The sequence below is a fragment of the Micrasema longulum genome, unplaced genomic scaffold (assembly GCF_059751315.1).
Source record: "Micrasema longulum isolate JH-2025_06_02 unplaced genomic scaffold, ASM5975131v1 h1tg000271l, whole genome shotgun sequence".
Lineage (NCBI taxonomy): Eukaryota > Metazoa > Arthropoda > Insecta > Trichoptera > Brachycentridae > Micrasema > Micrasema longulum.
Window position 1 is genome coordinate 487,426 of NW_028277475.1, and position 27,253 is coordinate 514,678.

Below are 27,253 nucleotides of genomic sequence, written 5' to 3' on the forward strand. Positions count from 1 at the left end.
ACCGGATATCCTTCACAGCTGTTACATCATTGGTTGGTTCATATGAACCAGTGACGTCAAAGTAGTGCGTTTTTATTCAAAATTTAATGCTCTAATTTTTACCGCGCGCAAGAAAACGTTATTTGTATCCAATTTCCCGTAGGGCTGGAAATGAAAACATTTCTCCACACAATATCCATGTTAATTTCGAAAACACAATTCATTTTTCTAAATTAACTTCATATATTTTTATCGGTATTCGTAGTACGTGATATTTCCATATTTATGTTTACGTTCAATTTCCTAACATAAATGCATTTATTAAGAGAAAATAAAAAACAATTGAAATATATATAAGTACTTTATTAAATATATCATATGTATTTATAAGATCAACTTATTGGGGATTAATAAAAGCGAGTGAATGTTTTACAAGTTCTCATATTATATATTGCATAACAAATAATACCATTAACCTCTGATAATATGCACAGTGTGATACACAATGCGAGTACACAAACGTTAAGAAAATTAAAGCTTAAATTTGAGATTGAGTGCAAGAAATTATACTCAGCCTGGTCCTTTCCTCAGCAAGTCATACTTGCGCTCCACACATTGAGCAGAACATTTATTTTGTGTACATTTAATTGACTAGCAAGACTTTTATTACATTTAAAATTATTTACACATGTGACAATACTCGAGTTTTTTAGCCTACAATATTATTTAACACAGCACGGGCAAGAAGAATTAGTGATGTGGCAAAAAAATCTTATTACCAAGTTTGAACAAAAAGAAATGACAACCTTTGTTTATTTACAAACATTTTGATCAATTTTGATTTTGTCTCCCTGTAGTTTCCGTCGATAATAATGCACTATCTATTTATTTAGAGTGTGGCCATTGTTTTCTTTATTGCTGGGAGATCTGTGGGGTCATTAATTAATCATTTCACCTGAAATAAAGCAACGACTGATGAAGCGAGTCATAAGAGCGATGTTCTACAGTACATTCACGCCATAGACACGTAGAACAAAGGAACGCGGTCTATAAAGAAACCACAGGGCATGGGGACGTCCATTCAGCCCAAAGACTCGGCTCAACGCTGTCACTCAGTTCCAGCGTATAGTTAAAGTGCAGCCACTTCAACTCCTCATCACCGTAACATTCGCAAAGTATTGTTATTTATTCACCGTGTAATAAATACGAATTAAACGGCAACCCCGTGTCTTCTGTGAGCCAGGGCATTGTCAAAATGCAAAATCCAAGAGTTGTTGGCCCATGATTCTGGACTCTTATGACGGATATTTTCAGCAATGATCGTAAACTTTAATAATAATAATAAATACTAAATAAATAATTTCAAAAATTGTCACTTCTTTTTTATCAAACTATGCACACTGTTATTAGAAACTAAATTTATATGTACAAATATGGAATGTATTTATCCTTGCAGGTTAACTCTTAAGTCAAATTAAATCTATGCGCTGCAGTTGACAAGTTATACTGTCGACCCGGCGACCATCTTAAAATCTAAATAGTTTTAGTTGCTATGATTTCACCAACAGGTGGTTCGCATCTACTAAGTAAGGTTTTCACAAAGGATACAAAAATAATGCACAAATACAAAATTATAGTAAATTACTCATGTTTCCATGGTTTTATAGCGCTAAGAAACAAATTAATTTGTTATAGCCGGACATAATACTCCCTTGCAATACAGTTAAAATGTACGCATGTCCATTAGATTCTTGCGGGCAATATGAATGCAGGAAAAAAATGCTGACATTCCAAATATTATTTTAACCTATGTGTAAAACCAATGATATTACTCAAACGTAGGATACGTTAGAAGTGCAAAATAGTAACAAATCAAAACTAGGGTAATTGTCCTACTTGCCTTCATTCTCAAATTATCAAAATAATGACAACAGATGCACTATGAGAATACATATAATATTACGCATCTCTTTTATTTTAGCATTATTTAGCGAAATGCAATATTTTGTTGTTTTTGAACGGTGGCTAGTATGAGAAGAATGTTTATTTTTATTTCATCGGGTATAAACTATTATTTGCATAATAATTCTGAAAGATTCAAACAATCAGTATAACTAGTAAATTTTCATTCTAAGTAAACCAATTTACCCATTAATGGATAAATCAAACATGGCATAATAATTATTATGTTAGTCAACATTTGGCTAGGAGCATTCTCTATAAAACTAAAAATATAAATTAAAGGATTTCAAAAAGCTTCCATAAATAAAATTCTTTTCTAAAGTAAACTCTTCTTGCTATAAGATATTAAAGCTTAAAACTGTTTTATTTAGCGAATTCTTAAAACAAAAATCTACCTTAGAATGCTGTTTCAATATGCTTTAGTATTATTCCGATATATATTTTTTAAATGTCGATACACGGGGCCTATCATGAGAAAAATATTCCAAAAACACTTTAAAATGTTTCAAAAAACTACCTAAATTTGGAAACAACTGTTTAATTTATAATAACTCTAACAATAAGGAACTAGAATGCCAACTCCCCGTGCGCTCTGTAGCTGCAAGACACGCTTGGATATTTACTGTGCAGAAATCTCAGGAGCGATTTTCACAAAAGTGGCATTATATAAATCATTATAAATAATAATACATTACTTCAGAAATTCAGGCAGCTGTATTTTTTCAGCAACAATTTTAGAGAAATAAAAATTTTTGTTTATGTATTTTTATTAACATAAAAATTTTTGTTTATGTATTTTTATTAACAGCCCTCGTATATCTTTTGATAAATATTATTTACAAATCTTGTAGTTATGTCCGCTGTTTATCTAAACTCAACACAAGACCAAAAATCCTGAAAAATTTGCTAACGAATCAACACGTGTTTTTGTAAACAATTATTATAACAAGCACCTTAATAATTAAAAAAATCTATGTATTCTCTGATGTTTCAAAAACTTTTAAAAGGTAATTTAAATATTCAGTGGCATTTTTGTGACAAAAAGAACGTATTTAAAAGATATCATTTTGTCTCCACTAAATCCGCAGGAATATTTTTCAAAATCAATAAAATAATAAATAGCTCTAAATATTTGTTTTGTTTGAATTTTAAAGTTACGCCAACCATTTAAGCAACGTAAAATATCAAAGAAAATTCATTTAAATGATCAGCACCTACTTAGAAACCGCTTGCTCACCGCATGCCGCATCTGGGGACTTCGGCCTCCTTACACGCAAGGAAAAAATTATCATCAAACATGAAAAGCTGCCCGAGGGAGCTCTCTATAATTTGGTAGCCTTAGCATCTTTGTGCTAAAGAAAGGTAATCCAGAAATACACAATATGCGCTTCATTGGATCGAGGAAAAAGAGGACAGTGAATTCTTCACTGTCTGAGATGAAATTGATCGGACAAGGTGAATTAAAATAACGGAGAAATAAGTGGCACAGGGAAGTATTAAAGGTTCTCGATACCGTGAAATGAGTATAACGAGATGATGACAAAGGCCACTGGTATTTCTCTCCGGGAAACCTCCAGAAACGCTGAAGACAGAGGTGGATGAAGGCGGATTTTTGTGACATGCGTACGTGCACTACTATGACAACGACCGGTCTGACAACAGTCAACAAATGAGTAGAAAAATGTTACTGGCAGAATTTTAGACATTTATTGAAACCGTATGGAAAATTTGAGTAGATTATATCTCTAGAAAACATCGTTAAATCTCTTACCGTCTCCTTGTAATACAGTTACTATCTGTGATAATAGTAATGTACGTACATAAAAATATTGTTGATTTTAGAAGAAACGGATTTCCATAGGTTCAACACTAGAAATAAAGATATGCTAGTTGTGCCCACTACCAGACTGCAACAAATTTTTTTTGCCTCAAACTGCATACGATTCTACAACTTAAGACCTTAGTACCTCTTGAAATTCAGGCTTTGCCAACAAAAAAAATTAAAAGATTTGCCAAGCACAGCCTGTTTGGAAAGAGCTACTATAGTCGAAGAATATTTGCGCGACAAGACAGCTCGGCATTAGATTCGTGATTGTTGATTCAAATTTATTTGTTTGATAGGTTTAATTCGCCAATTATTGATATTTAATTTGTAGTTATAATTTTATTGACGATAAAGAGATTCGATGAATCCTATATAAAGAATAATAATAATATAAACAGTAAAGATTCCAGAAGAGCATAATGGTACTAGCATATTGTCAAAGTCCATGCATTACCACCAACCTAAAAATATATTGACTTTTGCACAACTCTAAAAAACAAAGTATTTTTACAAAACTTGATGTATATGCTTTTAACAGAATTATTTGTGATTTTGTAATGCATAATTAATTGGAAATAAAAAACATATTTTTGCTGTTTTAAGTAGGTACCAAATAAAAAAAGATATGCACGAATTTCAAAAATAGTTCTGTTGATTTTAGATTGGCAGTATTCTATGCCAACTGACAATTTTCAAGTTTTACTCTGTAAGAAGCATACATATTTTACATTGGATATATTTTGTAGATTTCTTTTAGCAAAGAGATTGATATAATACCACGCTTAAATAAGTTCTAATCATAATGAATAGTACTAGAGTAGCAAGTAGCTATCAGCCTGACATGGCCCTGTTTTCCTTACACTTATTTAGTATTTTCACATATTATCGGGGTCAACATCAAAATCAAAAACCAGCATAAAAAAAGCTGTCTAGTTATTTGTTGTTATAGTGCAGCGGTTTGACTCTTCGAGGAACAAAGAAATGAGAGTACAGATAAAGAAACTTCCGGTGCCGGTTGGCTGGGCCACATACCGCGGATGCCCCCCGAGAGCCTTCACGGGTTGAATAATTAAGGGTTTTGTTAGTGTGTACGTTACCGCAAATATGCGTAAAGCAGTTAAAATGCAGATTATCTCGCCAAGTCCGTTGATGTATGGAAAATGATTTGTCCGGGTTGTCTGTGGACGCCCTAAATAATTGACGGATTAACAACCAAGCCTTTGCTAATGTGAAGAGTGGGTTAGTTGATGAATACGTTAAGAGTTTATTTGTAAAATAAATTTGTAACTTTACTCAATGAGATCAACTTACAATTTTTTTTAATGAAAAAACTTTACTAAAATGAAACAAAATAAAAAAACTTCATTGCGGTGAAATAAACTGAATTACTTATATTGAAACAATTTTCAGATTATTGAAATTTATAGTTATACAGACTAAAATTTATGTTTCACAGTCATCATCATAGAATTAATTATCCATTCACCGATGAAGAGGTTTAGTGCTACGGAAAAATGGATATAAAAAATGTTTTCTTAGAGCATTAAATTGTACGACAAAGTTTCTTGAAAATGTATGAAATATATAATAAATTTTCTTGCAATATTTGAGTTTGTCCAAATGTTTGTAGACAAAAGACTGGATTTCACCCCCCGGGGAGTCATTAAGATTAACAAACAATTGGACAATTTAACAAACATTTATACAAACATTTGGACAAACACAAATATTGTTATAAAAACCAACTGGTCTAAGAAGTTTAAAAATTGGAAAATTGTTTTCAGGTGTTGCCTAGTATGTGAAATTATTCAGTCAGATGAATCTCTTCACAACAATAAAGGTTTGAGCTCTTTAACTTCACTAAAATCAACAAATGTAAGAAATGAAGAAATATGGATGTTCAAACATAGGCAAAATGTCACACAGTGTGTAAAGTGGCTACTTAAACCAGCCAATGACAGGTCATAAGCCCTGTACATGCCTAGACTTCCATATTCCCTTTTCTAAGGTATACTCCATCCCTGTTGTAATTTGTTAGTAAAAAATATTTTAATAAAAACTAACTACTTTGAATGACAATGACAAGTTCAATACGAATCAACCAATGATGAGAGAGTTGTGAAAAATTTCCGGTTTGCGGTAAGTCAATGCTCTAATTTTTACCGCGCGCAAGAAAACATTTTTTGTATCCAATTTCCCGTACGGCTGAGGTTCCTCATTGAAAATAAACGTTTACTTCCCATCAACTTACCTTTATGTAATCAATGTGCACCAATGCAGTGCCTTATGCACCATTAGCTGTGGAAAGGGAATGATGAAGATGGAAGGAATGTATATTTCCAACATGAATGATTGCATGTGTATTGTGATAAGCTATTTCTTATTGTTTCAAATTTTCGAGGGCACCACAATATTTTATATATTTTAGAAGTAGCTAGTACCGGGACAATGGGTCTTTTTATCATACATCATTGAAACAGGCCCAGTAATCTGGAGATCAGGTTACGAACGACACATTAACGGTGACACATATACTCTGTTTTAAACTAACATTTGTTGGACATTTACAGGCGTCCAAAACAGATTCGCGACTTCGGCATTCACCCAAATTCTTTCAAATGCATTTAAAGATGGCGGCACTATCCTTTGAGCTAATATATTTCACATTAAAGTTAAAATTTGGTTACGTTAGTCGGGTAATTTACGAATATCGATTATGTGTGTAAAAATATATGTAGATTATAAAAATAAATTTGATCCTAACAGTGTCAGACGAGCCTATCTCTGGGGGCCGCGAGCGTAGTCCATGGTCTTGATGTACTCCACGGCGGAGCTGAATTGCGTCCAACAGTAGAGCTGCTCCCCCTCCAGGGGGGCGCTGAGGAAGGTGCTGACGAACTGGACCGTCGACAGGAGGGAAGGGGGATTGACCTGAAGGAGAAACGAAAAAAAATATTTAATAATTGTCCAGGCGGGTGAAGAATTCAGTTGTTTCGATGTTCAATTCAGTTTGAAAAGGTTAAAGGCAATATGTACAGATTGATGACTGACCTTTATGATGACATAGACGAGTACAGGTGTGAGGTGGTCTGCTCCCGGAGTACCTCCATCCGAGGCCATACTAAGTAGTGACATGATGCTCCCCACACACCGCACTACGCACTCAACCTGCGATCAAACAAAAACACAGAATTAGAAAAAAAATAAAGCAAGCAGGTTTGTGCAAAACTTTAAAATCAGGAGAGCGGGAAAGTTTTGTTAAGGGGTAATGTCACTCGAGAATTTTACAAAAATGATTTTTATTTGCCTTAGGATGTAAGAAATACGGTACAATACGTTTTACAGGTGGGGTAATATTTATAAATCTTATTTTCGGATGTTTGCTAAGCCCCATATTATTATTTGTTATAGGCAGGCAGCCTTTGCTGATGCGATTCGGCAAATCACCTAACTTCAAATCTAATCTAACCTAACATCTGTAATGTCATTGCATCGGCAGTATTTGTTAAGTGTTTTTTTTTTTTTTTAAAGTATTTTAAATTTCAAATTTAGATTACACGATTTTGTTTCAAATTATGTATTTTTCCTTTTTGTTATCAGTAAAAAATCAATCATCAAAAGGCACATTTAGACGATATTAAAATTTGTGTATATTGAAAAAGTCTTTATTTTTTCCTCAATATTAATACTGTCCCCTTTAAAGTACAAAGGACCCAAACAAAAATACGAAGAATTAGACAGTTCGATTTAGTCAAAACGGACACTTTTACGTCATATTTTAGATATTATTGGCCAAAGAGACGTTTTCACGAAAACCTCACAACCATCCATCGAGTTTTTTAAAAATAAATGAATAAATGAAGTATATTTTGGCCTGCTCCAAGTATGCATGTTTTCATGCTCTAGTAAATAGAAGCGATTTTTGTATTCAAGTTTTACCTTATCTCTGGGTGTTTTGTAGACAGGCAGATGGGCTAGTATTCTCTGCGCCGGCAACCAGGGGGCCCCGGCAAGCCCCCTCTCCGGGAGCCCTATCCCTCCCGAGCTGAGGCGTCCTATGTGCTCGTGCAGAAGCCTGGAAACAAGGTGCCATTAGGTTGACTTCACATTACATGTCCAAAACTATTCAGGGTAATAATTCAATTAAGAAGTGTTTAGTGCTATGGGAAAATTGATATTAAAAGGTAAAAATTAGACCACTTTTAACAAATGCGTGAAGACGGACATGTCGAAAGTCAGAATAATCGGCGCACATGCGAGAGATGTATGAATGTAGAGGAAGTTAGATCTGTATGCAAAGACAGGTGATGTGGCATTCTATTCTCTCTGCCTATCCTTACGGCGAAACAGTATGATGGTTTGTTTTGATGTTGTGGCAACTGATTCGCGGTTTCTGAGGTAGTCATGTTTTTTAAAATTTAAAGAGCACAAATAATTTGTTTTTATCATAGGGAAATACAATGTTTTTTTTACACTCACATTTTTAACCCTTTCTCTGCGTTGAAAATTTCCTTTTTTTTTTTTGAAACACTTATTTTCCGTAACTTTAACGTAAATTTAAACACTTATTTTGTTAGTGACTATGAATATATTTTATAGACTTGATAGTAAATTACTCACATGCTGTGAGCACTGCGTAGTAGTGCTGTCATAGGCGATCACAGACATATGTGAGCACCGTGGTGAATGAGTTAAAGAAATTAAGGTCAATGAAATACTGTCCAGAAAAAAAAAAAAATTGTAACATAAAAAATATTTTTGAATTTGTAATTTTAAAAAGATTATTGCATTGGTTCACGTCCCTAATACGTCACGATTCACGGTTATTTTGAACTTGTCCCTAACCGTTAAATTTTTATAGAACATCGTTACGAATCTTGACGTCACAATTATCAATGCCAAACATGTCCCGTTTTTCTATGTACGAGTATTATGCATGAAAACATTTTTCCACAATATCCATATTGATTTTGAAAATACAATTAATTATTCTAAATCCATTTCATATAATTTTATCGGTATTTGTAGTATGTATGTGATATTTTACTATTTATTTATTTATTTTTATTTATTTATTTATTTATTTAATTTTACAATACGCCCAAGGGGCATTTACAAAAAATATACAGTTAAGTACAAACATAGTGCGTAAAAATTTAAAAGATAAACAATACATTTAGAAACAATAAGAAGCATACTGCCATGCAAAATAAAAAGTGAAACTTTACATAGTAAAAAGAAAAAATAATTTTATATGGATATAATAAAAGTAATTGAATTAAAAAGCAAATTGTAAGTAACTTGTAAAGAATTCAAACAAAAAAATAAATACATTTTCATATATTTATAAGTGTAAAAATAAATATACAGGTAACTACAAACAAAGAAAGTAATAATTTTATAAATACACAACACATTAAAAGAAATAAAAAAAGATTTTATATACATGTAGAAACAATAAAAAGCAAACTGCAATGCAAAATAAAAAGCGAAACTTTGCATAAAAAAAAAAGATTAAAAATATGAATATAAGAACAATGTTAAAATTAAAAAACAAATTGTAAATAACTTGTTAAGAATTCTAAATATATATATACACACATATATACACATACATATATACGTATAAAAAAAATGTTATTAACAAATTAATCTTAAAAACAAGTAATGAAAATTAGTTAACAGTAAGTATATGTGTGAAAATAATATAATATTCGGTACACAAAAATATTTGATAAATTAATATCAGAAAGAGATATTGTATGGGGTTCAACTTTAAATGACAGAAACACTCGATAATCTCAACTCGTGACGTCGCGGGCGGTGTAATTTCGAAATTTCAATGGGGATTTTTGAAATATCTGTAAAAGCTGATGACATTTATATAAGTGTTTCTTCTATCTGGCCTGAGTATTGCGGTAGTCAGATGTGGCTTTGTTTAGGAACATTGGAACACAATGTTAATGCATAAAATAGAAAACAGAAGAATAAACTCACAGGTCTCGGAGTATGTCCCCATCTCCGTTGGGGAACATGGCCTGAAGGTAGACTCGCCCCATTACGGCTCTCTCCACCGTGAGGGCTGCTTGTTCCAGCTCCCACTCCGAAGCGCCTGAGTAGAAACATCAATTATTCACCCTTATCCGGAGCAGAAAAGCCTAATACTTATGTAATTTGCCAGTCAGGTTCTTGGCCTGCAGTGGTGCAAAAAAAAGAATATAAAAAAAAAAATTAGAAAAGGTAATACAGAAGTTCTTCATCTCTGTTGTAATATGTTAATATTAACAGCTCCTAAGGGGTTGAATCCAGTCATTGTCTACAAAAATTTCGACAAACTCAAAACATTGTTGATAAATCCACCTATGGTAGTGGTATTCTGAATCTCCTCTACCCCCTAAAAAGTGGTAAATTTTGTGATTTTTATTTTTAATGCGACGACACTTTTCTTCGTGTAATGGCCACACTGATGATTAAAAGTCAAATGATGTATAAAACTGTACAAAACTAAACTATCGGGTTGTGGTCCCGTGGCTAGTGTCTCGGACTCACGGCTCAAAGGTGCGTGGTTCGGATCCCACTCTACTCCAATTTGATCCCATTTTCTAATAGTGAGTTATTTACAACTCGTTGAAAATGGCCCTCAAAATGAAATATTTGAGTAAATCATAAGAACGCAAATAAATAAATAAATATTTTTATTTATTTTTTAAATTAAGGGTTGGTCAATTCAACCTAATTAAGCGTTTTAGGTGACGCTTAAGGTCGCAATAAAATCATTACATTTGTGGTCCTGTGGCTAGTGTCGTGGACTCGTGGATCAAAGGTCCAAGGTTCGCACCCCAATCTACCTACCACAACTTAATTTCCATTTTCTAATGGTGAGTTATTTATAAACTTATTGAAAATGGCCACCAAAATTTAAATATTTTGGGTAAATATGGTATGGATAAAATATAATAATATAAAAATGGATATAAGCTTTCTCTATAAAATTGTTAATAACCTAATTCGATAGCCCAGAAATTGTTAGAAGCATTTCATATTGAGTCCCTGTCCGTAGAACTAGTCATTCTGTACTCTTCGACATTCCGAGCTCAATGACTAATTATATGAAAAATAGCACTCTTCGAAGAATTCAGATTACCTATAATGTCAGTCAGTCAGTTTTAGTGACATCGACATATTAAACTGTAAATACTATATTTTTATCAGATCTGTTAAAGACATTTTAAATTTATCTCCTGCTTAACTTTTAATTCTTACTTATTCATGTGTACATCTACTACCTGCATCTAATTAATTATTGTTGGTTGTGAATTTTTACTAATAAATATAAATGTTCATGGAAGCAGAGATAGGGGAGGAAAGTAGAGTTGGAGCCATACAATGCCTTCTCCCTTTTAAGTACATTTTTTAAAAATTTTTATAATATTTCTTTTTTGTGTTAAATTTATTTCCCCTCTGTATTCATAATAAATTTATGTGAAATCTGTAATTTGTCTTACTTTTTTACATTGTTCTCTTGTACCTTGATTTTATAAAAAAAACTGTATGATTTCCTTAATAAATAAATAAATTATATCTTTTCTTTGAAAAGAAATACATCTTGGCATAAAATATTTCGATAGACAAGACTTAATACTTTACTGGGAGTACTGTGTTCTCACCGGCCCAGACGTCCTCGCGCGCCATGTCGATGTTGAGCGCGCGCAGCGTGTGCGCGAGACGGTCGCGACGCTCGTCCGCCAGCCCCGAGCGCAGGCGCTCCTGCAGGCCGGCCAGCCGCGCCTCGCGGGCGCCCAGCGACACGCGCGCGCGCGCCGCCGCCACCAGCGCCGCCTGCCGCAGCGCCTCGCCGTGCTGCCACTCTGTCGCGCTGCAGAAGAGGAAACAGTGACATGCGAGCGGGGAATGGTAATAATTAAATACAAGTAACCCGCCGTCCTAGGACATGATTTAATATGCTTGCAAATAAAATATATTAACTAATAACAGACAATATTTCAAGAGGGAAAGAAAAATCTGGCTGGAGAAATAATAGGATAGAAGAAATAAAAAAATATTTGAATGAAATATGTAAAAAAAATTTGAACACTGTACAGTCCTCATTAGAACAGGTTTCCTTAGTAAAAGGGGGACTCTTAATTTACCTATTTTATTATTATATTTTATGTGATGTGAATGAAAATGTTTGCCCACAAAGTTAATGGTTTAAATATTATGGAGTATGAGGAATATGAGAGTACGATACCTCTCCAGCGCGGCTATGGTGGCAACCAGAGCTCGACGGCAGCGCGCCAAGTAGGTCAGGTAGGGCAGTCGTGCGCGGGACTCGGCGCGGACGGTGGCCAGGGGGGCGGAGCCTGCGGCCCCCAGGGCTCCCAGAGCCGCGGCCGCGCCGCCGCCCCCCTCTAACCGCAGTGCGCACACCAGAGAGACAGCCCCTGGCCGCTGTGGGGATGAGAGGATAGTTAATCATTTGGTGGTCTGAATATAATCGGAATTTTAATACAATCGTGTGATAGCAGTTCACGCCGGAGCTTAAGTTATCATGTAATGTAATGATGGTGTTGAAAATATAAATACTGATAATAATGTTATATAAAAAAAAAAACCAAAGACACTAGTCTAGGCAACTGAGAACACAAATATGTATTTTTGTTCTAATCATAAAAAAAAATAATTTAAATATTTTTAAAAAGTTTATTAAATGTTTTCCCGGGGCTATAATTTGTCTCTAAGCTGCATAGTTCATTAGTAAAGCTACAGTGTTACAGATTGTCAGCGCGAATGTGAGCTACAGTTTGTTAACAGCTCTGAACTGCAGTTTATATCTGAGCTAGTTTGTTAACCGTTCAAGTCTGAAGCAAAGTTCATTGGCAGTTCATGTCTGAGCTACAATTTGTTAATGGGTCTGAGATACAGTTTTTTAGCAGTTCATATCTGAACTACAGTTTGTTAACACTTCAGGTCCAAAGTACAGTTCATGTCTCAGCCACAGCTAACTAGCAGTTTAATTTTGAGTTACAGTTCGAGTATGAGCTATAATCCTTAAAATATAGCTTGATTAAAATGACAGCTGCCAAACAAATGTCAATAGTATTGGGAAATTACAGATCATGTACCGATCAAATCGATTTTATCAGTATTTTCATGCAAACATGAAACTCTGTTTCCGAAAATTGCCTATTAAAGTGTGTTTAAGACCAAAAAATAAGACATTTATATTTTTTTATGAACAACATCAAATGAATTATTTTTTTATTCAATCAATTTGTCCCATCTCAGGTTTTTGCAAAATGATGTAACCTTGCAAGGACGTCGTTAATAATTACATTTATTTTACTTTTTTTAGTTTTAAAGCTGATTTTATATATTTATTAACAAATTACAACAGGGACGGAGAATACCTTAAATAAGGGAATATGGAAGTCTAGGCATTTACAGGGCTTATGACTTGTCATTGGCTGGTTTAAGTGGATATTTATGTTGATTTATATGTCAAGCATTGTATTAAAAAAATTAATTAACATGCCAGATATGAATGATTATTCGTGTGTCAATATAAATCACTCCTTAGACATCACTACAAAGTTATTTAGTCACTTTGCTGACAACTGTCATTCTAATCAAGCTATATTTTAAGGACTATAGTTTGTAGCTGTTTGTGTCTGATCTGTACTTTGTTTGCAATTGGTGTCTGAAGTACAGTTCATTAGAAGTTCATTTTTGAGCTACAGTTCGTTGGCGGCTCGTGTTTGAGCAATAGTTACGGTTACTAATTTATAACTCATTTCAATTACATAGAATCTCGTACACATGTTTGCAACATTTACTAATTAATAAATAAATCTAATACATTACCCCAGATGCCAGCTCCAGGCAATTAACGTCCATGTTAGAGAGGGCTTGTCTTAATTTCTTCTTCAAATTCTCAAATTCTAAATCGGTTGCAATATCACTGGAAGAAAAACATAACCTTAATGAGATCAAATATAAATTAATGGAATATTTCGAGATTGGCCCATGCGCACTCTGTGGTGCAGAAGGCTCTGCATTGATTGGCACTCCGGTGAGGAACTTCAGCCCTACGGGAAATTGGATACAAAAAATGTTTTCTTGCGAGGTAAAAATTAGAGCAAAGTACAGCAAAGTTTCTTGAAAATTTACGAAAAAAAAAAAAAAAAACTAACAACCAATGATAAGAGAGCTGTGAAAGACATCCGGTTTACTTACTGTTAACGGACCAATCGGCAGAACTGAACAAGAATAACCAGAAGAGAACCTCTGACATCACATGCGGAGTAATTTCAGAAATACAAAACTTAAAAAATATCATAGCGCTGATAATATGATATATTAAAAAAAAAAAGTTTTTTACTTTAGTTTATCAACAAATAAATATTCAAAAAACTTCGGGTGCCAGTCCAGGAACAAGGAAATATTGCAGTTTAAACAATATTTAACATAATGCAGTTTCCCGTCCACCCTGCCAGGAATCGAACCCAGGACCCCGAGAATGATAGGCTTACATACGCTGCGGGCTGATCGTTTGTCACAAAATTTTCATGTTGAATTTTACCTGTGGTTGGCTGATTCTCCGTCACTGGCGTCTCCCTGGGGGCCGACCGAGAGGGTTCCGGGCCGCGTGGGAGGGCCCCACTGGCCGGAGTCTGATGCGGCTGCCTCGCTGCTGGAAGACGAAGCTTTCCGCCGGTACTTGGCTAAAATGTCGTCCGATAGTTCTGAAAAATAACGGTGATTTTTTGCAGCATACTTCATAGTCCTCGGACTGGCTGACCTAAATATATGCCATGTCCCCAATGTGATTTAATGCATAGTAAATATTTGAAATGTAAAAAATGCACATTCTATTAGACGACGTAGCTGTGCAGTTTTATCGATAATTCAAGGTATTTTTGAAATAAAAAAATACTTATTCGTATTGAAAACAAAATATTTTTATTAAAAAAACACAAGTAGTAGTTTGAACGAGGAAGTCCAGTGCTTCGAGAAATTGTACATAAAAAATATTTTCTTAAACACATTAAAAACAAGAGCATTTAATTTTATGGCGAAGTTTCTCAAAAATGTAAAATGTAAATTTAATAGAATTTAACTTCTTCGAGCTACATCACAAGTTATTGTCAATCAACCAATCAATGATAGCTTTGATGTGGGATGTGATAGATTTTCGGTTTTTTATATTACAAAACTTCGCTTCTCCCCTGCAGAAGTACACAACCATTTGTTTTTCTTAATATTTTCTTTTTAAAAAAAATGTTTGTTCTAAATATTTTTTTAAATATGCTAATGTCTTCTTGCCCATACTGATCATCGTGGTTTCGGATGTGACAGGGTTTAAAGAACCCCTGTATAATTATTATAAATAACAAGAATGCAAATGTTTCTTTTCCAAAGCAAGAAAGAGACTGACGTGATGTACTATAAAAGCGTATTTCTACGGAACCTACAAACGGAGATGCGTGTTCAGTTAAATTACCGGTACTGGTCTTGTGTGCGGTCCCCGGTAAGTTGATGTCATCTGTTCTAGCGAGTATTCCTATTCCGTCCATGTCGCAGTCCCCGCCGGCTTTGCGGGGGGCCACGTCGTCCATATATCCACTAGCCGCATTGTTTCTTTTGCCTGGAAAAATGTAGGCATAGAGACGATGATTCTCCACAATTAAGGATTTTTACATTTAACATCACCCAGTTTTAAATTTAAAAATGTTTGAATTTCATTAGATGTGTCTTAAGTATTATACTGGTCGACATTGGATATGGAAATATTCAAAACAGACGGCATCTTGGTCATGTTTTTTATTTATTGAAAAAATATTTTTTGACAAAGTAATTATAAAGTTATAAATGTTTTGTACGTACATAGTTAATCATAATGTTTCTACCTCTCTAATAAAGTGAAAAACTCATGTTTAGAGAGGGAGTTTGTTTTACATTCATTTTTATATTTATATGTATACATGTATCAGGCGCCTTCTGTCCATAGATACTGTGGATGCGGCGCATCCCTTGAAAAACATGAAGAATAATGTATACCTGTTTTAAAATAAATAAGAATGAAAGGGAAAAAATCTACAAAATATCCTTGATATAAATTTTTACAAAGAACTTTTTATCGCAAACGATTCCCAAACTCGAACCATAATTTCACTATTTATATCTACTTAGGTATTTCTTCAATTCTTCCATTTGTTGATTTTAGTGAAGTTAAAGAGCTGAAACCTTTATTGTTGCGAAGAGATTCATTCTTGCTGGGAAGCAATAGTCACCGCACGCTCCTGACATATATATGTTTTATTTTATTTACATTTTATTTTTACAATATAGAACAGATTCCTTAAATTAGCTATTATATTATATTATAAAATATACAACATTTTCCGCTGTATGGAGTTCAGGATAGGGTGGGTCTCAGGTTAGTTTCAAAACATAAATCCGCATTATTTCTGATTATGAAAATAAATAAATTACACTTCAAATTTAACCATTATTATTAATTCATTAATTTTAATATATTACGACAGAGATGAAAAACATTTTAGAGAAGGTAATATAGAAGTCTAGGCATCTACAGGGCTTATGACCGGTCATTGGCTGGTTTAAGTGGCCACTTTACACACTGGGTAACATTCACCATTCTGCCCAAATTTGAACATCTATATTCCTTCAAATCTTTCATCTGTTGATGTTTGTGAAGTTAAAGAGCTGAAAACTTTATTTACGCGGGTGAGATTCATCTAATTGAATTATTTCACCTACGTACTAGACAACGCCCGAAATTTTGTTTAATATCCCTCTCTAAAATGTTCTTCATCTCTGTTGTAATATGTTAATTTGTAATGGGTAAACTGTAAATAAATGAGATAAAGAGTTGAAACCAGTCCTTGTCTACAAAAATTTGGACCAACTCAAAATATTGTTTTCGGGTCAAATCTGCCAGCGAACACTCTGTATAACGGGTAATATTACTCAATCTATAGAACTGAGCCATCGATATGTACATGTTCTCACCGAACTCAACAGCAGAGGCAGTAAATCCTCTACTCTTGTTCCGGAACTGCTTGATTTTGTTCAAGAAGTTTCCGCCAGATCTTTTCATGTTGTTCTTCAGATCACCGAAGTTGAGTACACCTCCCTCGCTGGAATCTTCCGGCGCCCTTCTGCCAGAGTGATACCTGAAGAGAAAATAAATCAACTTGAAATTTCTTGTTGAATACGATCGGAACGAATCATTCTATCAGCTGATGAAATTCAAGTTTTTTAATTATATAAACTAACCCTTGATTTATTTATTTGACACTTTATATACATATACAATATATATACATATAAAGGCGGGCATATTGCCTTAAGGCAATTTCTTCCTACCTACCCAAACCGTTCAGTTTGAGAAAATTATAAATACATGGACATATTGAATCTTACAATTTTATACAAAAATTAAAAGCAAAGATTAACAAAAATAAATATATTAAAAAAAAAAAAACACTATACTATGAAGAAAGGAGAGGGGATGGGAAGGAAAGAATAAGGATAAAGGAACAATTTAAATATTTAGATAGTGACATTTCAATCTTGACTTAAATGTAAATAAAGAAGGGGCGTCTCTAACATAAGTGGGTAGATTATTCCACAATCGAGCAGCTACTACTGTGAAAGAGGAGGCAAGAAAATTAGAGGGATGACAGGGTATTAAAAGGGTTCTCTCGTTACTAGAACGAAGAGATAGTCCGTGTTGATTCACCATGTTATTATTAAAAATTGATGTGATTATTAAAAATATGGTGTTCTTTATCGTGTTACATGTGGATTGTGAGAAATTCCATTACTTAAGTATAAATTTGTGTGAAGAATAATCACTTATAAATATTGACTTTGGCATGAATTGGTATGAAATACTTTACTAATTCATATTGCATCTAAAGGCCATAAACTTGACAAACTAGAAATTCTCAAAATTAATAGATTAAAAAATAAACCTGACGTAGAATTACTTATTGAACAGATAACACACGTGCATTCTCCATTACTATACCCATTGTAATATATTTTTACTAATGACTTTTTACCCTTTGTTTTTTAGAAATCATAATTGACGAAAAATCACACTCAGGAAGGATGGGACACTAAAAATAAAATACTTAAACTCATTAAAATAGCATTATATCAACTCATTAGTTAAACCAAAAAAATTTTGATAATGATCCTTGAGATAAAAATAACTTTATTTAATTTACTTTCATATAATTTTGAATTCTCTATCCTTAACTCTGTTTTGTATAAATACATTGAACTCCTTAATAAAAATACCAGTCTCGAAGATGTCGCGAAAGCGATGAAACCGGTCACTGGATATTCCAAATTTGTGGATTAAAGTATCACTCGTCTTTTATTTATATAATAAATTGTATTAAAGAGGTAATTTTCATAGGCATCTAAGTATATTGACAAACCAATGCGGTGTTTCACACCCCATAAGTTTAGAAAGTGTTAAAAAGAAGATTATATTACCTGTGACTCTTTTCCGCTGTTGCATCGAAGCTTATACTCTTCGGGATGGCTCCAGTGGAGGCACCTGGCTTCAAGGAACCCGTGCAAGGACTGGAGTTCCTGGGGAGGGTATTAGCTCCATTATTCCCCACAGACCCCCTCTGAACTTTAACATCGGTGGAATTGAGAATAGAAATGTTCAACGGCGGCGATATTCGCCTCTCCGTCAAATTCTCCGAATTTACGTCCTGACTGGAACTCCTGTCCGAAGTCGAAGTGTCAGCGCTATTGACAGAAAGCGTGCTGAGAGACATGGCGCTGCCGCAGGAAATTCCATTCAAGGGGGAATCAGTTTTAGACTCGGGTTTCGCACTTGTTTTATCTATTCTCGAGGAACTTATATTGATAATGCTCGTTCTGCTCTCTGATGTCTTCAGGACTCGCGATATTGTATTGGACATGAGATTCGGAGAGGTGTAGCTATGTTGAGAAGTCATCATCGACGACGAGTGCATTCGAGAAATCAAACCTTCCGTTGACGTGTCTTGTAAGCCACCGTCGAACTCCGTACTCCGCTGCGTTTCGTGGAAGCGTTCGGAAAACCCGTTCGTCCCATTTGAGGCGTCGAACGAAACATCGCTCAGGATGGAACTGCTGAAATCTTGCGTGGAAATATCTCCAGTACCGTTTAAGAAAGGTAGCATGTTCAGATCGGAGATTCCCGAGTCGCTTATATGGGAGATGTTCGCCTCGGCTCTTATGGGCCGGAACATGGATTCGGAAGAGGTTCTTTTGATTTCCGTGTTGAGGATTTCTATGTCTCCCGTGGAGCAGCTGGGTAAGGTATCGGAGGTGGTATTGCTGGGGTCAGGGATGACGGCGAAGCGCTGGCAGGGGTCGTTTAGCCAGCGGCTCGTGGCGTTGCCGTTGCTCATAGCCTGCACGAAAGGAGAATTGGAAGAGTGGAACATGCCATCTGGGGTGGATATGCCGGACTCCGATACTTGGTTGTTGATTGCTTCATTCAAACTGGAATAAAAAATAAACATTACCCATTTTTAAACTCTCGTTTTAAATTATTGTGTTTTATTGACAATGAAGGTAAGTTGTACCGCAGAGGAAGAGGGGGGGGGATTGATTAAAATTGGAAGATACTGAAGCCGTACATAGTTGAAAACAAATTCTTCCGAGTGATTATGAAGATACATTATAATATCAACCCTGTATTTTTTATTTTTCGGGGTCCCGATTACAATGGGAAGTTAACTTTTGAGGATATTGGAATCAAAGATAGCAACCTCGAAAAAAAATTTTTTTTTGGTTATGATGTCCTTCTGTACTTTATCATCTTTATTTTTATAAAAATCACGAGTCGAGTTGCAAATGTAGTTTGAAATCATACTTCTGACGGTTTGAAAATAGTGTTTGGAAGCAAACATAGCAATATCCATCGGCCATTTTATTTGACCAATGACAGGCTTGAGATTTAAATTTTCAAAATGGCCGTGCCATACAAATATTAAGAAATTTTTTGAATTCGTGTTTCTATTAAAGCTAATTTATTAGTATCAAAGTTTAAGTTAAGTGAAAATAACATTTCTAACATGAAGACTCTTTGGCATAAGTGTAGCAGTTTTTGCTATTTTTCTCGAAAACACCATAACGGTAGTTTGCTATCTTTGCTTCCAATGCCCTCATTTATCTAAAAAGTAAAACGAAGTTTTCTGTATGAAAAGCAGAATATGCATACAATTTTTAATTCTAAACATGTTCAATTATAGGTTACCGATGAAGATACTTGAAAATGTTCATGAAATGTTCATTTTCATACACAAATATCAGTTTTTCTTTATAGACAGTCGAAGATAACTCTGTTAACTTCCATTTTTTTTTAATTGAATCGGCATTTACTTCGTAACACTTCATTATAAATTATTATGAAAATAAAACTTTGTTATCAGTGTTACACAATTTTATTATTTTACAAGAACACAACTATAGTTCGGGAGAGCACTCCTCCCATCGACGGGTGATATAAAACTAATATAGTAAACACAGAATATTGTTCACAATGTCATAGAATCTAAACAAAAAATAAACAAATTAATCAGTGAAACTTAGAGCAGGGGTTTTTTTTCCCTTATCTAAGGTGTTAGCATATGAATGGATAGTTAGTTATCTAAAGTACTAATATGAAAACATGATCAATGAGGGACAGGACGTTAAGTCGAATTTATTTCTTAAAATTTAGCACATAAGTGGAAGTTGCAATAATTAAGTCTAAGATTTAATGTGTGGGAAGACATCGCTCGGCTAAGAGAGTGTTAACAGACGCGGGTCAAAGAGGCTGAGTGAGGTGAGGGTGGTCGCAAAGGGAACATAGTCAATAAAGGCGAGGGGTGGTTAAATGTGTGACTATTAATTAGGTTGTTCTCAGAATTTAAATTTTTGTGAATTTCTATAATTTCTAAATTATTCATATTGCTGCCTTTGTTATTTACTTGGTGCAGGAGTTTTAGGGTGTTGTTTAGATTCTATGACATTGTGAACAATATTCTGTGTTTACTATATTAGTTTTATATCACCCGTCGATGGGAGGAGTGCTCTCTCGAAACTATAGTTGTGTTCTTGTAAAAGAATAAAATTGTGTAACACTGATAACAAAGTTTTATTTTCATAATAATTTACTGTTAACTTCCCACTGTAATCAGGGCCCAAGTAAGTAGGAAGTGAGTAGAGGGGTCAAGATTTTGACATTGAGCGTGAGTCAGTTATTAAAAAATATAACACGATAACAAAATAATTCACTATCGCTACCAGACAATAGACATATCCATTTACGCACATAGGGTACGACATCACTCTCGTAACTTGAGATATCAAAAAGAGAAAATATAATTGATAAAAAATAATACTGACCCTTCATTTTGCAAGCTGTAGTCAAACACATTCATATTGTGAGACCCGGCTAGATCGTTGTATGGCGGAAAGGGGATTTGCTGGCCGGGACTCTCCGGGGTAAGATGCTCCTTGTGGAGATCAGCTCCGGAAGAAAACGGAGACATCTACCGAGAAAACAATTACTTATTCTTATTATTAATATTTAAAGCATTACTTTGCGGTCAAACATTTTTCTAAATTTATTTTTTATTTAAATTTTTTTGTTTACTTACAATAAACATAATAATAAAACAGAGTATTAAAAAAATAAAGCATAATTATATATTAACGAAATACATATTAATAGAAAAATAGTAAACAAAAAATCCCACAAAGACATGGCCTGTTCGTGGGTATACAAGAAAATATTAATAAATGAAATGTTATTAAATATTTGTACATAACCACTTACCGACTTTTCTATGTCTACCGGTTTCGAGACGTACCCGTCTCTTCGTCGGGACACCAATTAAACCACCATGCACCTGCTATACGCCTTCACCATAGTTGTTGCACAAAAATATAATATATAAGGCGTATAGTGGGTTTTGCATGTTGGTTTAATTGGTGTCCTAACACGAAGCCGGTAGACATAAAAAAGTCGGTAAGCAGTTATATACAAATATTTAATAACATTTAGTAACTTATTATTTACACTCCCAATTTTTAAATCAGATAGTTTAATATGTAGTAATAGCTTAGCAATGCAAGTTTAAGTTTAGAAATATAAAGCGCCCTTGAGGTAATTTTTAGCAAAAATGGCGCTATATAAATTAGCCAAACATGTTTATTATTACCGAGTAGCCATTGACGAGGCCCGTGGAAGGGAAGGACTGCGGGATCCTCTCGTGATAGCCGGTCGGGCGGCGGGCGGCTTCCGTACTGGACTCGCTGCTACTGGACATGGGGTTAGATGCTCCTGTGTACACAGATGAAGAGACACTGCTTCTGGAACGTCATACCCCACACTTAAGTGTCCACATCCCAATTTAGGGCTTTTACTGTATTTGCATTATTATGATAAAATGTTTCAACTTTCGGGGCCATTTTCTTTCAGTCATAAATAACCATGTTAGAAAAAAAAGGAAACAAGTTGTGGCAAAGCGGGGTTCAAACTCCGATCCATGAGTTCACAATACTCACAACACAGGCCGGTTCAGAAGCTTGGGTGAAGATCTATGCGACATCCCATCGGTCATAGATAATCACTACTCAGAACTCACACGAGAGGTAGTATCATACATGGTCAATATAGTGCAGGCAATTGGTCAAATAAACCAAAATAGGGAACAAAATGCCCAACACTCCTCTAGTGGAACGGAAGGCCTGTTGACTACTGCCAACAGGCCGGCTTCTCCTGAAGAGTTTTAAGTGGTTTCCTCTCCACATGAGCAAAAGCTGAGAAGTTCCTGATTGGCCCACATTAGTATATCCCTCCTGATCCCAACAGTTTAGATAAATTTAAAGAAATTTAATTGCAGAAAAATTCACTTTTGAAATCTAAACCTTGTATATTATAAGCAAGGTAAATTATAAAGCAACTCCCATATAAAAAAAGGCCGGTTCTTACATATAATCGGGATGATGGTTTGTTTGTTTTTTTTCTAGTTAATTTCACCTGTTTGTTAGACTCCTCAGCACAACGAGGCTATCGGGATTGTCCGCATAGTCCTCCGCACTAGGGTTGTCTCCGTTCTCTCTAGGGCCCCCCGCCTCAGGCGCGGGGGGCTCAGACCCCAGAGGGTTGTCAGGGTGCGCAGTATGGACGGACGAGGCAGCCGACATCTGCTGCCGATTGAGCAACGCATCGCGGTTTATATTCTACAAAGGAAAAAATAGAAAAATATTTTCCTTACATTCTTAGTTTTGTGTTGTGATTATTATTGACAGTATAAAATCTCAGGATCTCTATAACACGATTTAAAAAAAATGTAATAACATAATTAACAGCGCATTGTTCGGTTCAATTAAGTTTTGGTCGCATGTTGTGTGCATGCCAGGTAAGTTCAGAAGGCTTAATGTTGCCAATAAAAAAAGTGTTGCCGATACAATGCGGACCGTGTTTAGCGAAATTAGGCATTCCTGAGAGCAGGGATATCGCTACTCGTCAAGGACAATGGTCTGTATTTGCGGAGAGTGAGCATTCAACAGATTAAGCATTTTCCACATTTTAAAAGTGTGTCTCAAATCTATTCAGTTTTGCGGTAGTATTTCTACTTTTAATCTTGGCTCATTTTCACTTTGATCTTAAATTTAGAAATTAATTACTTATTTATATATATATTTTTTTTATTTTAAAGACACAAACAGTGGACAGATTGGCTGTAAGTACAAAGCGTTTTTTTGTTTTTATAATGTAGGTATTTTAAAAATTCCCAATCCTTTCTATGTTTGTTATGTGTTAATTTATAAAGAAAAATTGAAGTTTTAGATTACTTGCAAAAACGAGATTAAGTGAAAATGAAATAAGTGTCATAGACAGCAGTATATTACATTAAGTGGGCTGAACTGGTACTGCGGTTGGGGTAAATCGGGTTGGAGCAATGCGGACACAGCGTCTCCTTCCAATGGGACTGTTCCTAGTTCGGGTCTTCCCACACTATTGCAGTCATCCATGTCCACCTGAATCAAAATAAAGTATGTGTTTAATAGTATTTCCCTTCTTCCAAACACAATAAAAACAAACTCACTCCGACAAATATTTTAGTTTAGTGGGTTTCATTATTTTTTCTGTACATGTTTATCTTCTTAAATAAATATGTATTTTATTTCTCACAGGCTATAGAGATTTCTCCGTGTTGATTATGTGACTTACCTCAGTCATCCGATCACTGTCCGACACCAGGGCGTCGGTACTCCATGCTGATTCACTCGCCGTCTCTGAGGCGTCCGGCAGAGTAGCTACAAGAGGCAGAGTAGGCTGAACCAGGCCACCTAAAACAGTTATGCTTAGAAAATAAAACTCTGATAAAAAATGGTGGTTAATATATTGATTCGGGAATGCTCGCCCGTTGTTTCTTCCGATGTTGTGACGATGTTTCATTACAATATATGCTAGCAGGCAAAAGTCGGCAATCGCTCACTGTTACATGCTATTCATTTGGCTCTTCGTGAAGTGTTTAATCAGCCCCATGGGCCATAACAAATCTGTCCTCAAAGCCTTATTAAATTGTTGATCGTCTCTTAAGGCCTCGGTTAACCCTTTATAGGACACATATTTTAGTTGATTTATGTCTTGCAAAACCTAATAAAATATGTTATTTTTTAAGAAAATAAATCTATTGCATTTGACAAAGCCGAGTGGAAGAATGATCTACTACTCTCTTACGCCATAGATATTTCTACCAAGATGAAGGGATTATTAGGGAATGTGGAAATCAAGGTATTTACAGGGTTTTTTGCCAGCTATTGGCTGGTTTATGCGATCACTATACACAATGTGTAACATTAACTATTCTGCCTGATGTTTGTGATTTCCATTTCACCACAATTTTCAGAAGTTGTATATATCTAGTCAAAGCAGGTGTGCTTTCACATTATTTAATACTTCATTTAATACATCTTTTGCTTTTTGGAGTAGTTTTTAAATATATTTTTTTCTAATACCTGAGAGAATATGCTGCTGACCGAGTGCCAAGCTCGGTGTGATAATGTTCCTATCATAAGGTGCTTCCCCGATAGTCTCCGAGTCCGAGGCCAGTACATCCGTGCTCCAGGTGTCCGAGATTATGCTGATAGTCTCGTCACTTTCTAGAAGTTTCTACGGAAAAACAAAAAAACTATTAAACATTGAAATTTGTCGCAAAAGAGAGGGAAAAACATTTTTGAGATGTGAAAAATTAATTAAGAAGAATTTTTGCCTGGCGTTGCTCGGGATCGAGTTAAAATTAATCAAGTCAAGTTATTTTTATCTACCTTGTTTTGTAATTTCATCTTGGAATAATGTTTTTTTAATTTTATTTCATGTTGCTACGGGAAATTGGATACAAAAAATGTTTTCTTGCGCACGGTAAAAATTAGAGCATGCAATTGTAAAAGTTTCTTAAAAATGTACAAAAAAAAAAATTATATATTTTTATAAATACGCACTACTTTGATCGACATCACTGGTTCATATGAACCAATTAATGATATGAGATCTGCGAAGCATATCCTATTGGCGTACCGTAAACGAACCAATCGGAAAAACTAACTGAGAACAACCAATTCAGAAATACAAAACATTTAAAAATCATAGCGCTGATAATACGACAATATAAATAAAAAAATTGGCTCAGGTTAAGTCTATTAACAAAAAAAAATCATTTTAAAAAAGACACTGAACTTCCTCATTGTGACGTCAAGATTTGTGACGATGTTCTATTTAAATTTAAACGGTCACAAAGTTCAAAATTTACGCAAATCGAGACATATTGGGAGAGTGGCCAATGGAATGGACCATTATTATGGGAATTCAAAATTATAAATTTAAAAATATTTTTTATGCTACTAATAAGTAGAAAACTCAACAGCATTTCGTAGACCCTTCTTGATTTAAAAATGTAAAAAAATTAAATATTTTTCCCTATTGTGCACGATTTTGGTACTGAAAGGGCGTTAAGCAAAGCAGTGTTAGGCGGGACCTGCCAGCAATCATATAAAAATAATTAGTCTACTCTGCAGGCTAGTTAAATGTAAGTTACTCACTTTGATTTCAAATTTGCAAAACTTGTCCTCAATGTCGTTCCTCGTCCGCTTCAAAAGCTTGGCTTGTTTACTCGCCGCCGTAGAGCTGAGAGGTATACTGGCCGGATATCTACACAAAAAGTCCATTGAAGATAAGCAATATCGTTCAACTGTAGAAATTCTCAATACGAGTCAGTTAACACCTCAGAGTATATACTCAATAATGCGTAACCCAGAGAGAAGCCCTATCACTATGTTTCATAGAACGCAAGCGATGTTGGTTTGTTGGTTAGCAACCATTTTGTTTTGTTTGACAACAAACACATAACGGTTCTGTCAGATGCTTTTGCCGGTGTGCTTGAAATTGTTTGTAAATCGACTATGGTGAATTGCAGTATGTTTGGTTGGCAAAGGTGTCAAAGGAGTCAGTTTTCACAGGTAATTGATTCCGAATATTTTCCCATGATTTACATTGATTTTTGGCAATTATTGTCCCGACACGTGTATTATGTTGCTTAAAAACTTTCCTTATATCAACATATTTACTTCAGATACTATTTTTTCTCAATTAAGGGGATAAATTTGTGAATTAAAGTATGTTTACTGTTAATAATGACAGTTGATTATGGGCAATATGTCAGGGCCGCACTAGGCATCCATATAAAGTTTGAGTTTTTATCGAGTAGAGGTCGATTCAAATTTTACGCGAAGATAGCAACGTTAACCTTGAAATTGCATCATAAATGACCTGTCCAAATTTCAAGCCGCTACGACTCGCCATTTCGGAGATGTGATGGACAAACAAACAAACTCAATACAGGACTGGTTCCATAGAGTTAGGATTTATGTCTCAAAAAATGTAACATAACTTTTTTTAGAACTTTTTTTTAAATGGTATCACTATTTTTAGAATGGCACCACAGAATTTCAACTGTCATTTACATCATGGCAAAACTGTTTCACACTTTTATGATAACTGTTTAAACTATCTTCTTTTCACATTATGTTTATAACATCAAATAATATTTCTATTGCCAATTTTTAAAACTTTCTGCATCGTAATTTATTGATGTAAAGACTTTATTCTTCATAAACATGCGTCAACTGCATGTCACTATTTAGTAAAATGTCAAAATGAGACACTTAAACAAAATGATCAATTACATTGCACCTACTTTGAATTTAGTTTGAGACAATAATTTACACATTTTTTAATTTACCTCGATTTTATTCTCCATTCACGAGGCGGCGCGCGGCTCGTTTTTTGATAGATCGAATGAGTTATGAAAAAATTTCGATGTAAAACCGGGATTATGAAAAACGTAAAAAACGTTAATTGGGGGGAATATTTGAATAAGAATGTATGGA

The 27,253-nt window shown here is 34.7% G+C and overlaps 1 protein-coding gene across 1 annotated transcript in view; it reads right to left on the minus strand.

Annotated features, from left to right (window-relative positions):
• Positions 1-325: 325 nt before the first annotated feature.
• The window catches only part of Gapvd1 (GTPase activating protein and VPS9 domains 1), a 49,183-nt gene continuing 22,255 nt past the window's right edge, over positions 326-27,253 (minus strand). The window contains exons 10-27 of the mRNA XM_088224166.1: positions 25,907-26,015; positions 24,827-24,980; positions 24,036-24,154; positions 23,714-23,842; positions 22,839-23,041; positions 22,018-22,168; positions 21,200-21,345; positions 18,302-19,309; positions 16,802-16,965; positions 15,270-15,413; positions 14,349-14,511; positions 13,631-13,727; positions 12,018-12,217; positions 11,434-11,642; positions 9,764-9,878; positions 7,706-7,841; positions 6,818-6,934; positions 326-6,697 (exon numbers count right to left, since the gene is read on the minus strand). Coding sequence (XP_088080292.1) covers positions 6,545-6,697; positions 6,818-6,934; positions 7,706-7,841; positions 9,764-9,878; positions 11,434-11,642; positions 12,018-12,217; positions 13,631-13,727; positions 14,349-14,511; positions 15,270-15,413; positions 16,802-16,965; positions 18,302-19,309; positions 21,200-21,345; positions 22,018-22,168; positions 22,839-23,041; positions 23,714-23,842; positions 24,036-24,154; positions 24,827-24,980; positions 25,907-26,015 — 3,517 coding nt within the window. The 3' untranslated portion in view covers positions 326-6,544. The remainder of the gene's footprint in view (positions 6,698-6,817; positions 6,935-7,705; positions 7,842-9,763; positions 9,879-11,433; positions 11,643-12,017; positions 12,218-13,630; positions 13,728-14,348; positions 14,512-15,269; positions 15,414-16,801; positions 16,966-18,301; positions 19,310-21,199; positions 21,346-22,017; positions 22,169-22,838; positions 23,042-23,713; positions 23,843-24,035; positions 24,155-24,826; positions 24,981-25,906; positions 26,016-27,253) is intronic.